This window comes from Hylobates moloch, unplaced genomic scaffold (assembly GCF_009828535.3).
Source record: "Hylobates moloch isolate HMO894 unplaced genomic scaffold, HMol_V3 SCAFFOLD_11, whole genome shotgun sequence".
Lineage (NCBI taxonomy): Eukaryota > Metazoa > Chordata > Mammalia > Primates > Hylobatidae > Hylobates > Hylobates moloch.
This window is the reverse complement of record NW_026652286.1, coordinates 68,366,678-68,392,587: the sequence shown is the minus strand read 5'-3', so window position 1 is coordinate 68,392,587 and position 25,910 is coordinate 68,366,678. Positions and strand designations below refer to the sequence as shown.

General features: G+C 36.4%; 1 protein-coding gene across 17 annotated transcripts in view; it reads left to right on the top strand.

Moving 5' to 3' along the window:
- Window positions 1-25,910, top strand: part of FAM76B (family with sequence similarity 76 member B) — a 67,901-nt gene that overhangs the window by 16,510 nt on the left and 25,481 nt on the right. For 6 of the 17 annotated variants that reach the window (XR_009215745.1, XR_009215743.1, XR_009215744.1 and 3 more), the window contains one exon: window positions 4,510-4,614. Coding sequence is in view for 8 of the 17 variants with exons in the window: in XM_058446959.1 (XP_058302942.1) it covers window positions 4,510-4,614 (105 nt within the window). In the remaining 9 variants the exon portion in view is untranslated. Of the gene's footprint in view, window positions 1-1,480; window positions 4,275-4,509; window positions 4,615-5,203; window positions 6,562-25,910 lie in introns of those variants that run through there. The other 11 variants (XR_009215746.1, XR_009215747.1, XR_009215749.1 and 8 more) reach the window with 8 other exon arrangements.

Below are 25,910 nucleotides of genomic sequence, written 5' to 3'. Positions count from 1 at the left end.
GATGATTGAGATAAGAACTTGTAGATTCACATTTTAACTATTTTGTATCAGTATAAACATTTTTACATAAATCCAACTTACAGATCTAGTGGAGATCTTTGAGTCAAATTTGCAGACTCAAAATTTGGAATTGATACTGAATTTGAAATTGAAGTTTTTCATTGCCACCTTAGTTATTAATAACAACTGAATAGAAAAGTTCTATTAATCATGCATCTGAACATAAAAAATTATTTGATTTGCACATGTAAGATAGTACTGAGAATATTTGTATTTTAGAGGTCATGGGTGTTAATTAGCAAGAGCAACTGGAGAAGAAGGGTGGGGGAATGGAAGAATAAAGTTTGAAAAAGGTTATTTCATGAAACCACTTTAAGATGGCATACAGAGAAGGCAGAGTGTTATCTGGCCATAAAAAGCTAAAATTAGTATAAAATATGAAGTACTGAGGTTAGAAAAGTCTGTCTATATAATAAAAATTCCTGAAACCTGTGAAGGAAAATGGTGTTGAAACATAAGTCAGAGGATATCTTTTTAAAATGTGTTAAGTTTAGGGCAGTGCTCTCTTTTCATCACTTTGCCCATTTTGGCTCAAACTACAAAAATGCTTGATCATTAATGTATTTGTATACATAGGGATCCTTACTAAGTTTCCACATTTAAGAGACTAAATAAGGTGACAAAGGCAGTCAAAATGTGAAAAATTCACTGTACTTACACATTCTTCATCACTAAACTAGTGATGGATGGACATTTAATAATGAAATTCAAGTCAGATGATGAAATGAAATTTTGAATCTTTGCAAAAATTCAAGCTTTCATGAGATAGGAAATGATGATGTGGAATTGCTCAAATCACACTAACATCAGTGTCAGATGACTATGGTAATTAAAGGAACAACAAGATAATGAGTGGTTCTGATGGGTGCTTTAAAAAAAAATTGAATATCATTGGGTGCATTTGGCAAACTAACAAATTCTGAGTATTTTTTGCAAAAATGACCTCTTATGCTTGTTCTACAAGAGAGTAAACATAGAAGAAAGACCTTATACAGCTTGCCAGGAAATATTCCTCCCAAATCTTGATTCATTCTTTGATTTTATTAACTGTAAATTACAACTTATTTTCAGTTTTCATGTTTTTAAGATGAAGGGCCAAACACCTTTTCCCTATTAAAATTTGGACCTTCTTTTAAGTGGATTCACTTTGTTTCCTTTTTTGTAACCAATTATGCATCTTTGGACACAATTATATTAATAATGACATATACAAAGGGGGCTGATTAGCCAATCTAGAATTTTCCTTCTGCATGTTCATCCTTAAAGAGATGAATGTAAATGTATCAACTCTTTCATTTAATGTTAGTGCTTTAGTTAAATATTTATATAAATGAAAACAGTATTAAATAAGTAGTATTCTTCAGCATGACTTAATAATATTTCAGACATTTTTAATCTTGAATGTTTTTGTCTCCCACAGGCCAAAAACAGAGAACTACTCAAACAGGTTGCAGCATTATCAAAGGGTAAAAAATTTGACAAAAGTGGAAGCATACTAACATCTCCTTGAGAAAGTAATTTGTTTAGCGTTTCTTCTTACAATGTAAATTTGGGGAAAAAAAATTCTGTGAAGCCCTTAAATTCTGTGTAGTAGAAAAATATTTTTGCACACCAAATGAATTGGTGTGTTTCCTATTCACTTTTGTAATTGATATACAGCATTTTTTAAGTTGTAAAACATTCAAATAAAACTTCAACTGGTTTGAAGTAACTTTTTAATTATTTGATATCCAGGAACTTTTTTGCCAGCAATAGTATTAAACAGTTGTAAAGGAGTGCATGAGTAGTGCTCTTTGTAAAACGCAACATGCAATAATAGAGTAGGTATGGTTTAAGAAGTCAGAGCAGCAGGGTTTTTTTGTTTTGTTTTTGTTTTACACTATGCTAATTTCAGACAGTTTTCAATTTAGAAATACAAAAACTTTTAAACTCGAAAAATGGCGAACACTGGTTTTTTGGGAATTGTGTTTTTACTTTGCATCAACATGAATTTAGGAGAAAATCACGGTGCTTTTATTAAATGAACTTCAGATATATGTAAATTTGTTTTTTAAAGTTACATCATTAACAGTAACCTAGCATTTTCATTATTGGTATAGGAATTAATGTTTATTGTACAGTATGTAAGGTAAAATGTGTTTCCGTTTTGTAAAAACTACTGTAGATTTTTACTTACAAGTGCCTTTTTGCCACCTAATGTTTTTATTTATAGGAATGCTGATCTTTTGTACATAGTTTGTTTTAAAATCATGTTTAATAAATGTTTGTATATAAATGCATATGTACAGAAGCCTATTTCAAAAGGAAATCAAAGTTGCTAGTAAAATGTTTGAGATTACATTTAGAACTAACTGATAATGCATATAGATTGTAGAAAATTTTGTGATTTGTTTCTGTGTGATAAGAGAAGCTGTTGGTCTTTGAATTCGTTTAATTATGTCAAAATAGTTCCCCAAAGATTTAATTTTAAGTTGCTTCTTAAAGAGTAATTTTATTTTTTATGTCATATGGCTTCATATTAGTATTTTGTGAGTTACATGTTTTGCTTTATTTTTTATAAAATTTCTTTAAATTTTTAATGTTTCTACAATGATCCTTATATCTGCTTTCCCTATGTGTGGTTATCTAAGTTAATATTTATGTACAACATACTTAATTTGTAAATTTAAAGCAAATCTGAAAAAAATTAAATAATCTTTTTAATCCAATCTGTGATAATCTTTGAATAAATTGGAATCTACTATAAGATTCAGGCACTATAAGTAAGTTGTCCTAAAGTCTTTAAAATTGTCTATAAAAGGTTAAAGTAGGGTGGGGTAGGTTATGTGAAGCTATTGACTAATTATATTCTGATCCAGCGGTTTTCAGCCTGAAATGGAATTTATCTCCTAGTTATTATCAGTTCAGAGTTTTAGTTTGATTTTAAAGTATTGCTAGATACACTGTATAGAGTGAGTTGCTTCTCTTAATAATTTATGGGCAAAGATAAATTTGCTTCATGTAAAACTGTTACTAAATTTATAAGTTTTAAAGGTTTTGTTTTTATACAAGCATTGATTGTGAATGTCATATCAAAGATTGGCTTTTTTAAGAACACATGATTGAAACATTTTTTTTTTAACATGATGTGTTTCAATAGACTGTTCTCATAGTTCATTATAAAGTGATACCAAATAATTCTTTGTCCATTTTCAAAGCATAGAGTAATTTTCAAGTGATAGAAAAAGATTCAGTTAGAATCTTGTAAACTAAACCAGTTTATTTTTATGGAATCTTCATGTAATAATTTTCTTAAATTTAGTACTCTCAACCATGATAGATAATGCCTTAACATGGATTTTAATGTTTGCAGGATTTGCTAAATTCATAAGATAGTTATTACCTTTCTTTGAAATTTGTAATGTTTTATATTCTTGTTTCATAGCCATTTGTCAGTCCACAGTGGTGATTATGGTTTTACTTTTTGATAGTTCTTACACCTTGTTGGAGAAACTACAAAAGAAAGTTGTCCTTGTCCTTCTCCTTAGCTAACATCAAAATTAAAAATAGTTTAATATTAATATTAGCTAACATTAAAATGGAAGGTAATTCAGTTTTAATGTTAGCTAACATTAACAGTCTAATAATTTAGCTTCGTAAATTCCAAGGCTAAAACCCTTTCATGGGCTTCACAGTATTTAGTCCTAATTAAATACCCTTCTTTATTCCATGACCTTATTTTATAACTTAAATTTTTTGCAATTGTATAAACTAGTAATTCAGTCCCAGTCCTGGATCTCTGTAGTGTTTTGACATAATAAACTGATATTCTTTAAATGTGGACCTGTAAGGAGATACTATGGTGTGGTGTATTGTGCTTTTAGCCTGTTTTCCACTATTAATTAGCATTTACCAGTAAGGGTTATTTTGACTCAAGTTATTTATGTATTAATAGCCTGTGAATATTGCAGTCCTTTTTAGATTATATTGGTCTAAATATGCATTCTGCAGTGAACCTGTTAAGCTGTTCACATGTATAGACTATTGAAATACTGTACTTGTACACATCTGACTGTTGACATTTTGTACTTTTTTCTAGATCCAATATTTCACAATAAAAAATTTGTCAAAGGCTTTATATTAGTTTTCAATGGCTGCTGTAACAAATTCCCACAAACTTAGTGTCTTAATACAACAAAAATTAATTATTTTATGGTTCTAGAGGCCAGAAGTCCAAAATCAGGTTTACTGGTCTAAAGTCAAGGTATTGGCAGGATTGCTTCTTTCTGGAGGCTGTAGGGGAAAATCTGTTTTCTTGCCTTTTCTAGCTTCTAGAGCTGCATTCCTTGCATTCTGTGAGCTCATTGACCTTTGTCCTCAAAGCCCAGATTGTAGCATTTCAAATCTCTCTGCTGCTGTCATCATACCTTCTCTCTAAGAGTGTCTGTCTCCCTCTGTTCCCTCTTATAGGGACCTCACGAGAACATTATTGGCTCCACCTGCACGAACGATGTAGTTTTTCCATCTCAAGTCCTTAACCTAGTCACATCTGCAAAGTCCCTATTGTCATATAAGGTAATGTATTCACTGATTCCAAGGGTTAGGGCATGGACATATTGGGGGACCATTATTGAGCCTACATAGCTTCATCTACATTTTGCCCCCTTTTTCCAGTATGAAACCCTGAAACAACAGATACATGAGAGAAGTTTAGGCCAAACATTAGAAACTATTTTCCTGTCTGTCCATTCAGACCACTTTAGTGCAATAGTTATTTTTCCTGGAAGAAATAAATTTGCATCTAATTGAGCAAGTATTTCAAGCTATAGTGAAGTTTTTGAAAACTTTGGAACATGACTAGTACCATGCTAGGTTGTTTGATACGTTGAAAGTTGAAGGTGTGATTCTTTAATTTATAGACTAGGTGGGCAGATAATGTACTTGGGGAAAAAATCTGGAACCTAACTTTGGTATTATAAAGTGTAGTAAAAGCTAATAGCTTTTAGCAAGGGGATTCCAAGACTTCAAGGTGTAGTCACTTGTTTCTCAAACGTTAGTATACATCAGTTACCTGGAGGGCATGATAAACACATGTTGCTGGACCTTATCCCCAGTTTCTGATTCAGTGGGTCTGGGATGGAGCCTAAGAATTTTCATTTCTCAGTTCTCAGGTAATGCTGCTTCTGGCCCAGAGCTCACATTTTGAGAACTTATCATTTTAATATTTCCTGCATTTCCCATACAAACTATACCATTGGGTAGGTAAGTAGTAGATGGGGGGTAGTTTCTCTTTAAAACATCCTATTCTAATGAAAAAGGAAGGATAGAATTGCAACATCACTATTTTGCAAACTCTCATGGAGTTAAGGATTGGTCATCAACAGCTACTGACAATACGCAAACACATTCTTAAGTGCTTTCTGATGGCGGAATACACTGCTACCTATAAAGTTTTGCCAAAAAGAATCAAACCTAAATCTGACGAAGCATCTACCAATTAACCAAAAATAGAAAGGATGGAAGATCATGTTGAGTGACACCAAAAGGACAGTTGGCACAGTTGTTCAATAAGTTGCAAGCAGGAGGAATCAGTGGAGGGAAAACCTATAGCATAAAAGGTACTTAATATAAGCCAATCACAATATGACCCTGATACAGATCTGGAATCAAGAAATTAAAAATTTTTGACGTGTATGAGAACTGAAAATTTGAACACTGGTTATGTAATGATTTTAAGGAATTAACTACTGTTAACTTTTCAGATGTGATGTTGGTGTTGCAGCTATCTTTTTTTAGAGTCCTAGAGACACCTACTAAAATATTTATAATGAAATGATATGATGATTGGTATTTGCTTCAAAATAATACAGGGAGGGAGATACGAGAATATAAATGAAACAGGATTGGGTATGAGTTGTTAATTTTTGAAACTGGGTGATAGTTATATGGTGGCTTATTATACTATATTCAACTTTTGTGTAAGTTTTTTCCTAATGACAAGTAACACTACCACCATCACCCCTGCCTGCCAAGTTACACTCAATTTAAACAATATATGCTTATTGAAAAAAACAAAAATGCACAGTACAAAAATCAGGAGAAAAAAGAAAAAACCACTCAGTTCTCACAGGTGACATACTTGTTTCTGTTTTGTAAGTTTTCTTGCAGCATTGTAAGTAATGGCCATGATCATGCCACAATGTAATTCTGGTTCCTGTTTCCATTCTTCCTTTCTCTCCCTACTTAACAAAAGCAATTCCCACACTAAAACAACAACAGCGATTATTTGTTGTCATTTCTTAGCTGTGCATGTGAGGCATTTAAGACCACTATTAAATATTTAAGACAACTTTTTAGTGTAATGTCAGGTTTCAAATCCCACTTTGCCATTTGCTAGCTAGGTGTCTTGGAGGTGTACTTAATATCTCTGAGTTTCAGTTTCCTCATCTGTGTAATTACAGTTATTAATGAACATTAAGGTAAAGTATTGATACACAAAGCACTTTACATAATACGATAATAGATGTATAATATGATTAATTGTTTATTTTAATCAATTAAAAATAATACATAAGGTAATATAAAGGCTAACTACCTTTTCAACTTTGGAGCATGTCCCTTGATGCAGTCGATGAAAATTCTATTAGGGTTGATTAATGACATCATAGTTTTCTGCCATGGAAACTTTTTTTTTTTAATAAAATCTTATCAAGCGTCCCAATATATAAAACAAAAGCTGATACACTGGTTGAAGTTAAGGCAAGGATTGGTATCCCTTTCATAGTAGGATCAAACATGGCAGATGCTGGTATGGTGTCTTTGATCCTTGATGCTACATAATTTAAATGTCACAGTTATTTGAATTATATCTGAGTTTTTGCTGATTTTTAATTGAGAATCTCAATTGTATCTTACTGCATAGACATTTTCATTTCAGGGAGGTGAATTTCCTGTTAAATTTAATTAATTATCAGTTGAACATGTATTATGTGCTATGCACCAGTCACTATGCTAATTGCTACAAAGATGCAAAGATAAATCTTATTCCCAGGAGCTCATAATCTAGAAGAGACAGCTAGGTAAATAAATTATTGCAGAAAGTATAATAAAGTATAGATATTCACAAATATTTACATTAGGGAGGGACTTACTAGATGAAACAATTTTGTGTAAAGAGAAAAAATGTCCAAAGGTTCATGACTTCCAGAACATCACATTTGCCTGTTTTTTTTGTTTGTTTTGTTTTGTTTTTTAACCCCTTACCTTTCTTGATGCTTTTCAGTTTCTTTTGTTGGTTCCTTCTCTTATCCCTTACATGGAATGGTTGGAGTTGCTCAGGGCTCTTTTTTTGCTTTCTAGGTAAACTCATTAATATTACCTATAAGCCTAATGACTCCCAAACTTACAGTAACGGCCTAGGCCTCTCCCCCTAATTTCCAGACTTTATATTCATTGAAACTTGGTATCTCCATCTGGGTGTCTTACAAAGGCTCTCAAGTTTAACACGTCCAAAATGATGTGCTCCTTATCTGCACTCCCCAGTCCAAACAACTACCAAGCCAGCCACTCTGCTATCTTCCCATCTCTGATAATGGCAACTCAATTTTAGTCGTTCAGGCCAAAATCCTTGATGTTATCGTTGACTCTTTTTCTCCCACTTCATGTCTGTTCTTTGAAAAGTTCTGCCAGCTCTAACTTCAAGAGTTGACCTTTTTTTTTTTTTTTTTGTCATCTCCACTCCTAACTGGTAACTCTGTTGTCTGCAGTCTGTTCTCAACAAAGAGTGATCCTATTAAAAGATGTCATGTCATGTTATCCCTCTATTCCAGTGGTTCTCAACTGAGGGTGATTTTGCTCCCCTGGGGACATTTGGCAATGTCTGGAGACATTTTTGGTTATCACACTGGTGGGGTTGGGGAGAGGTTGCTACTAGCATCAAGTGAGTGGATGCCAGGGATGCTGTTAAATATTCTACAATGCACGAAACAGCCGTATGCAATAAAGAATTGGTTAACTGAAAATGTCAGTAGTCTCAGCTGAGGGTTGAGAACCTCTGCTTAGTTCATTGGCACTGCTATAACATAACACCTTAGATTGGGTAGCTTATGAACATTAGAAATTTATATCTCACGGTTGCAGAGGCTGGGAAGTCCAAGATCAAGAATTGGTAGATTGTGTGTGTGATAAGGACCCATTGCTCATAAACAACCTTCTTGCTGTGTCTTTACATGGTGGAAAGGGTAATGCAGCTCTCTGGGGCCTCTTTTTTAAGCGCGCTAATCCCATTCATTGGATCAGATTTCTCATGACATAATCATCTCCAAAAGGCCTCACTTTCTAATACCATCACCTTGGTGATTAAAATACAACATACAAATTTGGGAGGGAACGCAAACATTCAGACCATACCAGCTGCTCTACTCAAAACTCTAAAATTGTTTTACATCTCAGCTCTTATAATGGCCTAAAAGCCCTGTAAGAAAAGTCTTTTTACCACACTACAGCTATTCTCCACCTCTTTTCTTTAATTCTGTAAATATTGAGGAAATAAAATGTATTTAAAAGTTTTTACCCTTTTTCTTAAAATTCCTACCTATTTCCACTAGGGGGAGGGCTTCACTACTAAATAATACAGTATTTTCATTCGCCACGTTGATACAGGAGTCACTGTAATCAGAGCAAGCATCCTCATACTCTTTGTAACAGAACGTTTTATTATATACGGTAACCCATTTTCAAATGCAATTTATTTTTCACAATTCCAGTGTATATTTTTTTCAATTCGATGAAAGTGAGTTTTAAAATATAATTTTGTCTTTGAATGTTTTTGAATCTGCAAATACTATTTTAAGGAGTCACTTTAAAAATTTCCATACTGGATTTTTTTGTGCACATTTCTTTCCTTCTAAATCCAGTCCTACTGATGCACTAGGTGCAACATTTATTTGGTCCCTCCTTCATCTATCTGTGAGGAAGTTCCTGCACCCAGTATACCCAGGGATAACATAATAGGTTAGGAAATCATCAATTCTAAATCAGAAGCCCACTATCTCCAACTAAGCCATTGTCTCCTAGAGAGGCATGACATGGGCACTGCATTATTGAGCTTTTCATTGTCAATGTACCCCTGGAGGCCTGGAATTCTACAGTACAAAACCTGTGCAGCCATGAATCCAAGCCTGAGGCTTGGATTACCCCCTGGGCTAGAAATGTTAGGCTTTGAATCAAGCCATCGCATGTATTAAATGCCTCCTAAATGATCGTTCTTTGTAGATGTTGCTCATTTTTGCACATTCTATGTGACATGAATTTTTCTTCGAGAGGATTATTTGGCCTCCCCTGTTATTCATGGAACAATGTCTACTGGGACATCAAGGTTTCATAAGGGCTGGACCATTCACCTTCTCTTGTGACCCCCTCTTTTTATTTTATCAGTGCAGCTAGAAAAACTGTACAGTTTAGAAAATACCTGAAAAGTGATGAGTGAAACTGAAAACGATGAGGTGGAACAGCAGTGAGAAGGTAACCTGAGAAACCTGGAAAGTAGCTGAAAGGAATGTGGGCCATTGGGAAAAGCAGAGTTCATACAAAAACCAAACATCAACTGGGTGTGGTGGCTCACGCCTGTAATCCCAGCACTTTGGGAGGCTGAGGCAGGAGGCTCGCTTGAGCCCAGGAGTTTGAGACCAGCCTGGGCAACATGGTGAAACTGCATCTACAAAAACTACAAAAAAAAAAAAAAATTAGCCAGGTGTGGTGGTGCACACCTGTGGTCCCAGCAACTTGGGAGGGTGAGGTGGGAGGATCACTTGAGCCCAAGTGGTTGAGCCTCCAATGAGCCAAGATGGCGCAATTGCACTCCAACCTGGGTGGCAGAGCAAGACCCTGTCAAAAAAAAAAAAAAATTAAACCAGTTTTTGACAACAAAAAAAATCTCCCCCCGACAACTGCCAAAACAAACAAACAAGCAAAAAACCAAACTCAGAAAACACTTTCTGGCATTTTTAAGTGGTGGTTGCTGAAAAGAATTTAACCTTTCCTTAACTCAAGGACAAATACCTAACATGAGACTTAGGATAGTGTTGCATAAAGAGGCCACAAAGTGTGATAGCTAAGAACTGATACTTTAAGTTAGATCCTGGTTCAAACACAGACTTGGCCACTGTCTGGCTGTATAACACTGGGTAAGTTACTCAAGCCCTCTGAGCTTCAGTTTCCTCATTGCTAAAATGAAGGTATATCACATCACTGATGTCAAGTTTAAATAAGGCATGCAAAATGCTGATCTCATGGCTTACAGATGGCAAGTGTTCAGTAAATGGGCCATTATTATTTTCTGTAAAAGCAAATGTATGGGGGCTCCCCTGGGAGATGCTGGTATGCCCTGAAGACCCCCAGGCCACAGTGGAGCACCCTGGACCTCTTAGCAGGAGAAGCCACTTGGAGGAAGCTCAGAGGGAAGGGAACACATGGCCCATGTTTGAGAATGCCAAGGGTGTCAGGAACATGGTGTTGAGGTTCCTAGGAGCCTTTTCCACCCCAGGCAGATATACTTGAAAGGCAACACTCTCCCTACACAGGAGGGTAAACTGAGGTGGGAAGTGGACAGGGGGAGCCTTGGAAGGAGAGTCAGATCAGATAGGCTTCTGTTCCTCACTTCTATTATGGCCTTCACGTGCCAGGGGCCCTCTATTGGACTTGGGCTCAGTGGATGGACAAGAAGCTGCTGGCCATGCTGGCCACCCAACCTGTTTGCTTCCGATGTCCCGCCACCAGCAATTCTACTCTCTCCATTTCCTGGCTGAGGACCCACAAGGAGTTCCATGGAGAGCCTCATATCAGTGTATCCAGTTGCAGCACCAGCAATGGAGCCTGGTCATGGAGAGTATGGTGGAGAATAAGTTTGGCAGCATCCTGCAGATGTACACACTGGACATGCCAGATGAGGGCTACAGAGAGGGGCAGGCAGAGGGGCAGCCTTCCAGTCCCCATCTGCCCCCACAGAGTGCTCTTCTCACTGACTAATTCTGCAGGCATGGCTGCTACCCAATCAGACAATGGTGCTGGGCAGTGAAGTGGAGTCCCACTGCAAGGTGTACCGCAGCTTAGCACATGGAGGTGAACAGCAGCAAAGTCGACCCTGCTGGCATAACGTACCTCACCATGCTCAAGGTGGGTGCCACTGCTGGCTAAGTGCAAGGGGTGGGTGGGCCGGGGTGACACTTCACTGAAATCTACCAGCATTATAGAAGTTTTGGAATAGCCTATGAAAGAGAAACTATGGTACCAGCCAGTAGACAAAATCCTCTGCAGTGAGCAATTCTGGACATGAACTTGCTGCTGGTTCACAGCATCTGCCATGAACTGCAGTCTAAAATTAGATGCAGTTTCTCTTAAAGTAAGAATATGTGTGTCAGTCAATAAAAATGGGAATCACCCCTGTGACTACTGTCCCTCATAATCCTGCTTCTCCCTCTGCAACTTTGTGCTCTCTGAATTCCCATACCGAGTAAAGAACTCCTTGGTGAGCTTATCATCAACCTCACATATTTAAGAAACGTGGTTTTATCTTAAGACTCACTCTAAAATTATGCGACAAAGTCTACTTGAATTATAGTAGATGACAAATTAAAGAATTAGGACAGGCCATTATGGAAGTTGTAGAATTAGTTATATTTGTATCTATGAGTTTTCTATTGGCCTATATTCATTACTTGTAAAATATATCATGTTTCATTCTGTCAAGTTTAAACTGATACACTTTATAATAAAAGGTGTCCCAGCCAAGGCCCTGCTAGGCCACCACTGCTGCACCACAGGCTCTGTCCCATCATCTGCAGAGACTCTGGTTTCTTCACGACAATTTTTGGGTGGCAGATGGGCAGCTGTGTACCTGGGACCGCATCATTGAACTTTTCAGGGATGTAGGATGTTCTAAGCTCCAACTTCCAGCTCGTCTACCTAAAACTGTTTGAAATTCTTTGGTGTAGTATGAAGATGGAAATAAACAGCTCTGAATGCTGGCGGAAAACAAACAAACAAATGTAGGACTAAATAGGAAAGGACACTGGAACTTGCTCCAGATATCAAAAGTTCCTTGAGATCCAGTTACTTTTAAATTATTTGCCTCTTTCAAATAAAGGGAAGGCATATCTAAGCAGTTGCATGATTTCAGAGCTGAGCTTCCATTAAATTAATCACTGAATCAAAGTCTGTTGTGATGGAGAGAAATAAATATGAGATGTGGAGTCAGAAGACCTTGAAAATACCTTCTTTTTCATTTTGTTTCCTCTTTTAATGTGTCATACTAATTCTGCTATAAATATCAACCCTCAGAACTGTGAGGATCCAGTAACATTATGACAAATTGCCCTCAAATATTGTTATTATTACAGACCATGCAGCAAATACTTCCTTGGCAGCTGAACTGATCGGAGCCCCAGGGTACCTTAATCATGGCCCCGGTTTGAATTCTGCCATGCTCGTTGGAGCTGCGGAAGTTAACAAGTTGCACGACCTTTCAGTGACCGTCCCTCTAGATCACAGGTTCTCTGTAAGGAACAGATATATCTAACAGGCTTCCTTCATGTCATAGAATCCTGTTGTCGCTCTTCACATAGCAGATTCTCTTCTTTGCCTGGTCACTTCTATCCTCCTGCTGTTTCTACCCCAGAATCTGTGTCAAAGCCAGTTCCACCTCAGTTCTCTACCACCTGCTGTGCTTTTGGGTCTCCAGCATTTGCTACTCTCTGACTGTTCCTTTTTGCTTTTTCATTTTTCTTCCTTTTCTTGTTCTTTCTTCCTAGTACTTCTTGTTTTGTTTTGTTATTTTTGCTTCTTTACAAGTGCTTTAAAAGAATTTTTGCTATGCTAATAAGCAGCTTGAATTTCCTGGCCATGAGAGACCAATGAAAGTGGTTTTTTGTATTTTTAATACCCCAACCAACCAGCCAGTAGACCCAACCTGATAAAGGTGACAAGATGATCATGAATATGATTGAAAAATCCAGATTTGGAGAAATCTACTCTGCTCAAATTGTTTTGTGATTATTTTGTTGAGGCCATGAGACCCTATGATACCCTGTAGAGGGGAAAGGATTTACTAGAAGGAAAGGAAGATTCCCACTGTTAACCACCTGCACATATGTGATGGACCAAGGTTGAGGAGAGGGAAGGGCTTTGTCTCCTCTCTAGAGCTCTGAGTAAGTAGGCGTGGGCTCTGAAGAGTGGGTAGGCCTGGAGAAGACCAAGGAGTAGAGCTGTACCAGTAACAAGGACAATGGGTAAGGAGAAACCAAGGAAAACAAATAACCACTCCCTCATGGGAGAGGCCTGAGCAGTGGCAACAGTAAGTTCAGAGGTTACAACCTCCAGAGCAGCAGGGAGAGCCTTTGGGTCTCAAGGCTCCTGTATGTATTCCACTCAGCCCAAAGCAACAAGATACAAGAAAACATCTCCAGAAAGACTAGATGTCTTGCTCGTCTGATCAAATGAAAGCTTAGTTTTCATATCTTGCCAATGGGAGATGTTTGAAATTCAAGCTGGTCAAACTCTTCATTCCTGTTGTAGATTCTTCAGAAGCTTCAGACTAGAGGTTTTCATACTGTGCTCCACAGAAGCTGTAAGGGTCTGCAAGTATAATAAAAATTCATTTAAACATTTTTGACTACTTCAAAAACGAATGAGAAGTAAGAAACATGCTGGGCACCGTGGCTCACACCTGTAATCACAGCACTTTGGGAGGCCAAGGCAGGCGAATCACTTGAGGTCAGGAGTTTGAGACTAGCCTGGCCAATATGGTGAAAACCCTGTCTCTACTAAAAATTCAAAAATTAGCCAGGCGCGGTGGCACTCACCTGTAATCCCAGCTACTCCGGAGGCTGAGGCAGGAGAATCACTTGAACCTGGGGGGCGGAGGTTGTAGTGAGCTGAGATCATGCCACTGCACTCCAGCCTGGGTGAAAGCAAGATTCCATCTCAAAAAAAATTAAATTTAAAAAAATTAAAAAGAAGTAAGAAACAGACTCACAACACATATATAACAAACATATAACAGACGCATAACAAATGTTACATGTAACAAGCGTTAATACATAGTAGGTTCTATACATTAGGATTATGATTTCAAGTAATAGAAATCAACCATAAAGAGCTAAAACAAAAATGGAGATTTTTATCTGAAGGATACTGGACTTTGTCATAGACCAAGTGCTAAAATGCAGCCAGATCTCAGGAAGCTATTGAAACCAGGTATCAAAGGACAGTAGGAATCTATTGCTCACCTTTGTGTATTTCTTCATTCTTTCATCTGAAGACTTGCTTTCTATGCTCCTCAGGCCTTGTGGCCAAAAATGTCACCATACCACATACTCTGAGTCCATATATCTGCAGAGTCCATATATCTGCAGAGGCTGACTCAACTTTGAGTCCCTATTCCAAATGCTCAAGAGAGGAAATCGAATTGACTAACGAGCCAAGTATCACCTGCGCAATGAATTAACTTGGCCATGGGCGCTGATATGCAGTAAAACATGGCTTCCAGGATCCTATCTATGTTCATGGGAGAAGAGATGCGTGGGAACTAGCAATGGGAAATCCCTGAGATGTCTACTGTAAGGGCCACAAGTTATGGGCTAACTTGTGATACCTTGTTTAACTTGCTTTTGAGTAAATTTTGGAATATTTTTTTCTTACAGATTTTGTATTGGTACTTTTAAAAAAAGCAAATGTGTTATATAGGAGGTTTGTAGCTCTACCATAGTGTTTTTTTTGAATTCAGATTGGTGCATGTGTTCTCTCATAAAGTTGTATTAGCAAGTGAAATATAACAACTCACAAATGCTGAGTTCAGTTAAATGTTAGGTAACATTCAGATGCTTCCACTGGATGCATAGCATTTTTGTGGAGAAATAGCCAGTGTTAAGAAATATGTGAATGGGTAACATGTTGTGGTCCAATTATATTACAGATAGTTTTAGCATTTGTGAATTTGTGATGCTGTCTGACTTTTAATAAGCTGAACAAGCTCAATTTTACAATTCAATCCTTTAGTATTTTCCAGTTTATAAATGCAGATAAATGTCAAGGATAAAAGTGAACCTTAAAGTTTAAAATCTACATGCAAAACAAAATAAATATAACCATTTGAAAACAGCCTCAGTCTGGCAAAGCAATTATGAGATTCTAGATTTAAATTGCTTGAGTTCCACATGTAGCTTCTTGCCTTACTAGCTGTGAAACCTTAGATATACTACCCAACTTATCTGTGCCTCTGTTTGTTCAGCCATGAATTCAAGATAGTTTTATAAGATTGCTTTGAGCATTAAATGGGACAAAATCTAGTAAGTTGTTCAGAGCATTGTTTAGCACTTAATAAGTGCTCAATAAAACTCAGTTATGATTCATTATCAACTCATGACTTTGTTGGGCATCACTATTAAGTTTAATCATCCCTCTGTCTCAGTCTCTTCAGTTCATGCTTAGAGGTGGCACTGCCTCCATTCTTCCTCATCCACTAGTATCCCATCATCTAGTCTCTATCTTATAGAAATTTACTAATGACTTTCATATGCTGATGTCCACCATCCATTCTCAGCTCCTATAGGAATTTCTCCCATTTTTTGCTGATTATCATTTCAGTGGGTCGTCAGAAAGATGGGAAAGGAGTGTGTGCTCCATTTACTGTCTTGAATAGAAGTCATTCTGGATTTAAAAACACATTGTTAGGTATCTCATAATGATTCCAATTATGTACTGCTTTTAAAAATGTCCCATCAACTCACTCCAAACTGAATACTTACCAATGACAAAATGTGAACAACGTTAGATAATTGTTAGTAAGCCAAATTTGAATAAAAGGTATTTCTTCCATCCTTCTTTCAAGATTTGGATCAATTATACTGTAAGGTATTACAAGACTGCCAGGCAATCTGTTAAAAACATTATCATTTGCAACAAATTTTCTCTATGAATTAGAAATTTCTTAACACTCTGCAACCCCATAAAAATAAAGAAGTAAACTACAGACTGAGGGTGATATAATACAGCAACTGCTATGTATGATTTCTGTCAACCCTGATTTTTATCCAAGCAAAACCTTCATTGCTCATTGGTGACTGTATAAATAAATATTGGCAATTTTTCTTAAACTCGGTGTACTGACCACATAAGTTTATAACCATTTCAAGACCTCACTAAAACTAAAGAAAATTAAAAGGTGTAGACCCAGGAAGAAAATGAGGATACCAGTGGATGCAGGAGAGTGATAAATGACTTAGCAGGGTAGAAGAGATCACAACATGAAGAGTCTGCAAAAGAGGAAACTGACCAGCAGCAAGCTAGTCCATCCCCATGGAAACTTTGCAAGGCTCAGAACTTGGAGGTATCAGGTACTGTGGAGGGTGGGAATGAGGGATAGGGCTGAAAATAAGAAGATTGTTTGAACATAAGCAATAAGCAAAACAAAGCTTGAACTCAGCAATAGCAGGCATTGTGTATGGCTAGAAGGAGAGGCAGGGAAGTCCTAGAAAGCAGGGACTGAGTGAAAGTTCACATACAGAAAACAGGACCAGCCTCCAGCCACTTGCCCTGTCCTGCTTCCAGAATGCCAGAAGCCTTGAGAGTAAATAAAACCAGATACAAATATACAAGGCCAGAGAAAAGGGAGTAAGAGGTTGCAGCAGATATGAGATGCCCAAGAATATTTTAGAAGAGAAAAAGTTAATGAGTGGGTGGTTCCAACTTAGCAGAGTGAATAAAGCTGAGATATACGTGTTTGCAGAGGAGGGTGCCAACAACAAGGCAATCATTTGGCTTTGCCCAGCCCAGGAACTGGAGGCAGGGGTGAGGACGGACTGCATGAAGGAAGACTGATTGAAACACAGCCTGTTTGAACTCCTCTGCTTTCCTCCACAAAGCTAAGCATCTGGAGGTTTATTCACCAAGGAAATGGAATCAAGACCCTCTGGACTTAGTGATGACAGACACAGCCTAGGCCCAGAGTGAGTTACTTTGTTAGAAATGAGTATTATTTTAAATTATTCACGATGAATGGTAAGGTCTTTCAGTCCATTTCTTTAGCTAGATGCTGAAATCATGGACACTTAGCATGGTGAACTGAAGCAGGGGTTTGGGGGATTTAGCCCTCCAAGGAAATGGGCATGGCAAGAACTAGGGTATGTATGTATGTATGTATGTATGTATGTATGTATGTGTTTATTTCAGTAGAGTCTTGCTGTGTTGCCCAGGCTGGAGTTCAGTGGCGTGATCTCAGCTCACGGCAACCTCTGCCTCCTGGGTTCAAGCAATTCTTGTGTCTCAGTCTACCAAGAAGCTTGGATTACAGGCATATGCCACCATGCCCGGCTAATTTTTATATTTTTAGTGGAGACAGGGTTTCACCATGTTGGCCAGGCTGGTCTTGAACTCCTGGTCTCAAGTAATCTGCCCGCCTCAGCCTCCCAAAGAGCTGGGATTACAGGTGTGAGCCACCATGCCTGGCCTAGTGTCATTACTAATGTTGTATAGCAAACCACCACAAAATTCAGTGGCATAAAAATATAAATCATTTTTTTATGCTGAAGGTTTTTATTGATCAGGATTTCAGAGAGTGCCCTCTCTAATAAAACTTAAGGATGGTTTTTCTCTGCTTTATAACAACGAGGGTCTCTACTGGGAAGACTCAGACATCTGGAATAACTCATATGCCAGGGACTGGAATCATCTGGAGACTTTTTAAACCACAGTTATGGTGACTGGTGATATGCCGTGAAGACTAAGCTTAATTGGAACTGTCAGTTGGAATGCCTGTGTATGGCCTCTTCATGTGGTCTGGGCTTCTGGTGGACTGTTCCAGCAAAAAAGATAGATGCTCCCTGATCACTCATGGCCCAGCCTTGTAAATCAGTGTATCATTTCTAGTGTACTTTATTGGGTAAAGCAGTCAAAACTAATCTAGATTCAAGTAGGGTACAGCCACCATTTCTTAATGGGAGGAACGTCAAAGAATTTGTAGGAAGGTTTTAAAATCACCATATATAGTCATGAAAACAATAGTCAAATAGTCAGGAGCTCTTCAGAGAAATCAAGGCAGAAACTGAAAGGAAAATCAGGCTGATCTCTGTTGATGGGGTTTTGACAACAAAAATCATTCCTGGATCCAACTGCTGATGGCTCAGGCTGCTGCTATAATCTCTGGCATGTTACATGCTGGCTTAGGAGCTGCAAACGAAGAGTATTTAGGGCCCTAGATGGGAGAATCTGGAAAAGTCGGGATTGAGTTAACCTCTGGAGCCCTAGCAACTAAAAGCTCAGTGTGAATCTTGTTTGGATCCTGCCTCAAGAAAATAACCAGGGAAATCTGAACACTGATGATGTTGAAGATTTACTTAATATTTCTGTGTAATGATGGTATTGTCATTATGTTAAAAATGTTAATTTCATTTTGTTTCAAAATGAAATATTCCTTAATATTTATTCCTTAATATTCCTTAAGGAATATAAATATCCTTAATAAATAATAAATAGGATATTCCTTAATAAATTCCTTAATTTTATTTTGAAACAAATGACATTATTTATTAAGGAATTTTTATTTATTAAGGAATTATTAAGGAATTTCCTTATTTATTAAGAAATATCCTAAACAATGTGTAGATAAAATAATATGATGTCTTGGATTTGCTTCAACATAACCCAGTGAGGGAAAGAGGAGGAAATCGGGTTATAGATGAACAAGATTGGATATATGTTGATATTATGGAAACCAATGAGAGGTACATGGGAGTTCTTTATACAGTTTTATCTCCTTTTGTGTAAGTTTGAAAACTTTCACACTGAAAATTTTTTGGAAGTTTACACACACACACCACACACTGGGATAGGTATTAACCTCTAGAATGGATTTACCATATTTAAAAGAGTAATAAGGAACTTCCAATAAATTGTATTTGCATTTATTTAAGTCAATTGTTGTCTTGGTAGATAACAACTGTGTAGCACTTTTTATTTCATGAAACCCTTTGACCTTCACAATAATTCCACAAGGTAGGCAGATGATAAGTGTAAGCATAGAGGAATAAAAGGACATGTTCAAGGTCACACAACTAGAGCATGGAGGATGCAGGTCTCGAATTTGAGTCTTTTGGTTTTATAACTCATTGCCATTATATGATAAGTTACTATGCAGCAGTAGTTCTTAATATTTAGGGGCTGTGTGACACTTTGATGACCTGATCAAAGCTATGGAACATTTTTCCAGAAAAATGCAAATGTGCACACATCCAAAAATGTGAAGACAATTTCAGGGATGGGGAGGTTCCTTTCCTCCAATACATCTGAAGCCTACTCATGGATCTCAGGTTAGGCATTACTGCTGTATAAAGAACATGCTTCTTAGTCAATTCTATTTCTCCCTTGTTGGCTATCATAACTCAGCCTTCTAACAGAGTTCTGGCTTTCTCCCTCACCCAATTAACTACATCAAATCTGCTCTCTTGCCTTCTTTCTTTGTCTCTGATAATGATCTGAGCATTGAGCATGAAGACATCCTCCCTTAGCCTTAAATCAGCAGTTCCTCACAGGCCCTACAGATAGCCATTTCATTTTGTAAAGTTTCATTCACTGTTCCTCGTATCTCTTACAACATTACTAGTTTAAAACTATCTCAATACTGAGAAACTCAGGTATATTGTCCATAATCTATTACTGAAATGGTACCCGGTCATGGGAAGCATGGAGAATTAATCTCTCTTCTGTGCTCATATAGCTCTCTAAGTATGTCTCTATCAAATGAGCTCACACTATATAATAATGATCCTGTTATATGTTTTGCTCCTTCAAGAGGTTGTGAGCTCCTTGGTGACAGAAACCATATCAATTCATCATTAGGGAATGGCTAGCGCAAGGGATGTGAAGCAAAGTAAGAGTGAAATAAACATGTCTTGCATTAATAAATGAATCTAAACATTCCATTTAATGAAATACTTAAAATAGTAAAACAAAACAAAACAAAAAAACCTGTACATCCTTGCCATGTACAACTGCATCAACCTCAGAGGTCAATTAGGTAGGAATTGTTTTGAATGCTTCCTTCTGTTGCTATTCCAGATACTAGAAGGAGAGAGATATATTTTGGTTAAATGTTATTAAAGGTTCTCCAGTTCTATTAACTGTCTTCCTGGAGACTTATTTTAAAGCCTCATCTGATTAAAATTTTTAGTCTCAATGACTGGCCAAGAGGAGTGATTATTGATTAGTTGTTTTCTTTTGGGTTAAACATGAAAGGCAGAACTATTGTCTCCAGAAGTCATTTGCTGAAAAGAACAGGTGTTACCTTGATAAAAAGCAATAAACCCTGAGCTAGTCTCCCCACCACTGCTGGAGCCCATCTACATAGTCCCTGAATGTGGAGTTGGAGGCTGAACAGATGGATAATTAGGCAAGAAATTCTGTAGAGAGATATTTTGAAAAAAGTAGGAGCAAAGTGTGCTACATGGGAGTCCAGCACCAAGGATGCAGGTGAGGAAAAGTGGTTAGGCAGGAGATTGCTGCTAAACGAAAAGGGTAAAGAAACTTTATTATGAAAACCTTGCCAAAACCACCATCTTTGATCATTTGTTCTTTGCTTTTCCTCGAAGTCTGTTTAATGATGAAAAGGGATTATTCTGGTCTTTGAAGGAGAAGGTTGTCTTTTGTAGATTAATGTGACTTTTACTTAAATCAGAAACCATTTTGCCTGGAATATAATAGCAGTCAAACCAGTGTTTGACTTCCATAAAGTAACTGAAATTGGACTTGGCCTCCTACCAGAAACACTAGAAAATTATACAAAAATTTATTAAACAACTGTCTTCAGACTTTGGACAAAAGGTAGTACAGGGCTGTGATCCTTGAGAGAAGGTAAATCAGTAATGTGGGCTCTAAAATGATCTCAGCTTTCTGTACTTTATGGACAGCACATAGCAGGAGAACCCAAACAGAACTCAGTGGTTTTGTTATGTTGAAGACAAAGAAACTACAGATTGAAGAGGCTGAGGCAGCTGTAGTTTGTAGAGTAGGAAACTGGAGAGTAGGGAGCCATGCAGAGAAAGGGCACCAGAAATTTGCATGTAGGTCCATTTGAGTGTGTTGCTGAAAACTAAGCTATGCATGCTAAGGATCAAAACTGTATGCCAAGCAAGGAACCACTAGGGTGCTGCAAAATAAGCAATTTCCAGAGAACATACTTGACTGAAAGTTCCTTGAGTTCCAATCGGCCAAAGTGATGAGGCCTCATTAAACATTAAATATAGACCCTGGAAGACGTATACCTTAGTAGTAGGCTAGACTAACCCTAAGATAAAAGCTACTGTAGATATTTTCAAAAGTTTAAAAACAGGCCTCAAAAAGACTAAGTTGATCCACAAGTAATTTAATTGCCTTCCAAAAGAAACTTAAACACACTCTAATGGAAGACAACAAAATTTAGACACTCAGCAGTGTAACAATCACAATTCCCAGCATCCAATAAAGATTTCTAGACACGTGAAGAAGCGTGTGGCCCATAACCAGGAAAAAAACAAGTCAGCAGAATCAAATTTAGAAATGACAGAAGTGGAATTAACATACACTGGATTTAAATATTTGTTAAAATTGCTGTAACAAATATGCTCAAGAATTTTTTTAAAATGAAGTTAGGAAAGAAATAAATATTTAAAAATTGAAGCACATGGAACTTCCAGAGATGAAAAATCAATACAGAAAGTGAAAATATTGCAGGAGGGACATAACAGATTAAATACTGTAGAATAAAAGGTCAGTGAAATTGAAAATGTAGCAATAGAAACTATCTACATGGAAGCAGAGAAAGGAAAAAAAAAGTAGCAAAATAAATAAACAGAGCCTCAGCACTCTTTGGAACAATTTCAAGTGCTCTACATTTATGTAATTAAAATCCATGAAGAAGAAAGGGGGGTTTTAAAAGTATTAGATTAAATAAAAAGAATTTCCGAATTGGATAAAAATCATAAAATTAATATACAATCATACAAACATCAGACAAAAAATCCACCAAGGCATATATTAATCAAATGTCTGAAAACCAATGATAAAGATCCTAGAAATGGCCAGAGGAAAAGAGAACTCTATACTATGTAAAAGGGAGCAAAGATAAGAATGATATCAGACTTTTTTGTCAGAAATGGGACAAGCCAATACATACCAAGACAACAGATTTAAAGTACTGAAAGAAGACTAAAAAAGAGATGTTAACCAAGAATTTTATATTAAGCAAAATTATTCCTCAAAAATGGAGAGGGAAAATAGTTATCCTGACAAACGTAAACAGCATGATCACAGATTTAAACCCAACTATATTAATAATTCATAAAATGTAAATGGCCTAAAGTCCTTAAACAAAAGTCAAAGATTGTCAGATTGGATGTTTTTAAAAAGCAATATTCAATTTTCTGATACTGCAAGAAACTTAGGTTAACAGTAAAGAATGAAAAAAAAAACCCTGAAAATGTCTAATTAAAAGAGTGATTGCATTAACATTTAAGTAGACTCAGAACAAAAAATATTATCAGAATAAATATATTATGATTTAAGCTTCTATTTTAAGACAATGCCTATTGTACACTATAGAGCAAATAAAACTCGAAGTAAACAGATGGAAAACAATAATACAGATAAGGACCGAAAGTAATTAAATAGAAAGTGGAAAACAGAAAATTAATAAAACCACAAGATGATTATTTGAAAAGATTAATACAATGGATAATCCTCCAGCCAGAGTAATTAGGAAAAAAAGATACAAATGAAATGACCAATATCAGGAATAAAAGAGAATTCATCACTAGAGACCCTGAAGCATAAAAAGGAAAATAGAAATATTATAAACAACTTTATGCCAAAAAAAATTTAGATGAAATAAACATTTCTTGAACAGTATAAATTACCAAAATCAACACAGGTAAAAATAGAATATTTGAATAGTCCTACATTTATTTTAAAAATTGTATTAAAAAATTAAAAGATTTCCCACAAAACTGCCAATTTTTTAGGTTGCTTCACTGGTGAATTTCATCAAATATTTGATGAATAATATGAGTCCTATACAAACTTATTTGGAAAACAGCAGCAGAAGAAACACTTCTTAACTTGCTTTATGAGGCCAACTGTCTTAGTCTGCTTTATGCTTCTGTAGCAGAATACTTGAGTGTATAATTTATAAAGAACAGAAATTTATTTCTTACAATTCTGGAGTTTGGGAAATCCAAGATCAAGGTGCTGGAAGGTTCATCATCTGGCGAGGGTCTGGTTTCTCCTTCAAAGATGATGACTTGAACATTTCATCCTCTGGATAGGAAGAATGCTGTGTTCTCACATGGCAGAAGGTAGAAGGGCAAAAAGGAATGAATTTTTGGTGAACAAGGCTAGGTTTGTCAAGCTCTTTTATAAGGGCATCTAATCAATCACCTCCCAAAGGCCATGTCTTCCATTAATGTTGCATTTGGTATTAAATTTCAACATGAATTTTGAAAGGAACAAAAAGTTAAACCATAGCATCAGACTTATCTGATAACAAAACCAGACCTCTGTGTCTGAGTGTGGTGTTGAGTTTCCTTTGAACCCAGTCTTTTCCACAAATGACTTTGCACGCATTATAAAAGAACTATAGACCCATGTCCCTCATGAATATTGACACAAAATTACTCTATGAATTATAAGCAAATGAAATCCAGCAGTACATTAAAGAAATGATATAGAATGGAGAAGATTTATCCCAGGAATGCAAAGTTGATTTACCTTAAATATCTAATTAATATCATTACCATTCACTATATCAATAAAATAAAGAAGAAAAACTATATGAACATCATTAGATGCAGAAAAGGCATTAGACAAAATACAGCACATATTCATGGTAAAATATCTCAAGACATTAGGGATAGAAGGAAACTTTTCAACCTGATAAAGGGCATCTACAAAAAACAAACAAACAAAAAAACACAGCTAACATCCTACTTAATGATAAAAGATTCAATTTTAAGGCTGAGAGTATAACAAGTATGTCTGTTTTTACCACTTCTATTTAACATTACAAGGGTCCTAGACCATGGATCTAATTCATGCAAAAACCAAGGCAAAGAAAAAACGGTATACAAATTAGAAAGGAAGAAGTGATGCTGTCTGTATTCACATATGACATGATCATGTATCTACAAAACTCTAAGGAATTTAAAAGGCAGCTACTAGAATTAACAAACGAATTTATCAAGGTCACAGGATACAAAGCAGTAGACAAAAAAAAGTATGTACTAGCAATGAATCACTGAAAATGCAATAAAAGTGATTGCATTTAGCCTAGCATAAAAGATAAAATAATTAGAGATAAATTTAACAAAAGGTATTAAGAATGTACACTATAAAACCTTAAAACTACAAAATCTTGCTTAGAGAAATGAAAGAATGCCAAATAAATGGTAAGATATACCACATTCACTGATTGGATCACTCCATATTGTTAAGATGTCAATTCCCCCTAACCTGAGTTTTACCTCAGTTACAGCATGATTTTTTTTTTAGAATTGTCAGTTGATTCAAAAATTTATATGGAAATGCAAAGAACCTAGAATGACCAAAACAATTTTGAAAACAAGAACAATATTGGAGGATTTATACTACCTTCTTTTAAAATTTATAAAAGCTAAAATAATAAACACAATGTAATATTCATGTAAGGATAGACAAATCAACCAATGAACAGAAGATTGTGTGTGTATGTTTTTGTGTAGAATTGCCTTTCACACAGTATTTTCCACAAATGATGCTAGAACAACTGGGTTATCCATTAAAAAAAATGAACACCACACACCTTACTTCATACTCTTTTTACATAATAATTTGACATGGCTTATAGGCCTAAACATAATGCTAAACCTATGACATTTTTTGAAGAAAAATATCAGAAAATATTTGTGACTTTGTGTTGGCATGGATATCTTAGGCACATAGAAAGCATAGAATATGAAGAAAAAATGAAAAAATAGAACTTTATCATAATTAAAATATTGTGCTCGTAAGACCATTAAGAGAATGAAAAGGCAAATACAAACTGGGAGATAATATTTTCAAAGTATATCTGACAAAGGACTTGTATATAAACATAAAAGAACTCTTAGAATTCAATGAGAAGATAAAAAAAACCCAAGTAGAAAATGGGTAAAAGATTTCAACAGATTCACCATAAAAGAAGATATACAAATGGCCAATAAGCACATGAAAAGATGCTCAACATCACTAATCATCAGGGAGTGCAGATTAAAACACAATGAGGGCCGGGTGCGGTGGCTCACGCCTGTAATCCCAGCAGTCTGGGAGGCCGAGGCAGGTGGATCACGAGGTCAGGAGATCGAGAATATACTGGCTAACACGGTGAAACCACATCTCTAATAAAAATACAAAAAAATTAGCTGGGCATGGTAGCGGGCGCCTGTAGTCGCAGCTACTCGGGAGGCTGAGGCAGGAGAATGGCGTGAACCTGGGAGGCAGGGCTTGCACTGAGCCGAAATCGCGCCACTGCACTCCAGCCTGGGCAACAGAGCAAGACTCCGTCTCAAAACAAAAACAAAACAAAAACAAAAACAAAAACAAAAACCGCAATGAGATACAATCACGCATTCACTAGAATTACTAAAATTAAAGAGATTGACAATACCAAGTGTTTACAAAATGTGGAGCTACTGTAACTCATAAATTAGTTATGAGAATATAAAATGATAGAACACTTTGGAAAACAGTCTGGCATATTCTTATAAAGTTAAATACAATTACCATAGGACCAGCAACGCTGTTCAGGAATCTACACAGGAGAAAGAAAGCATATGTCC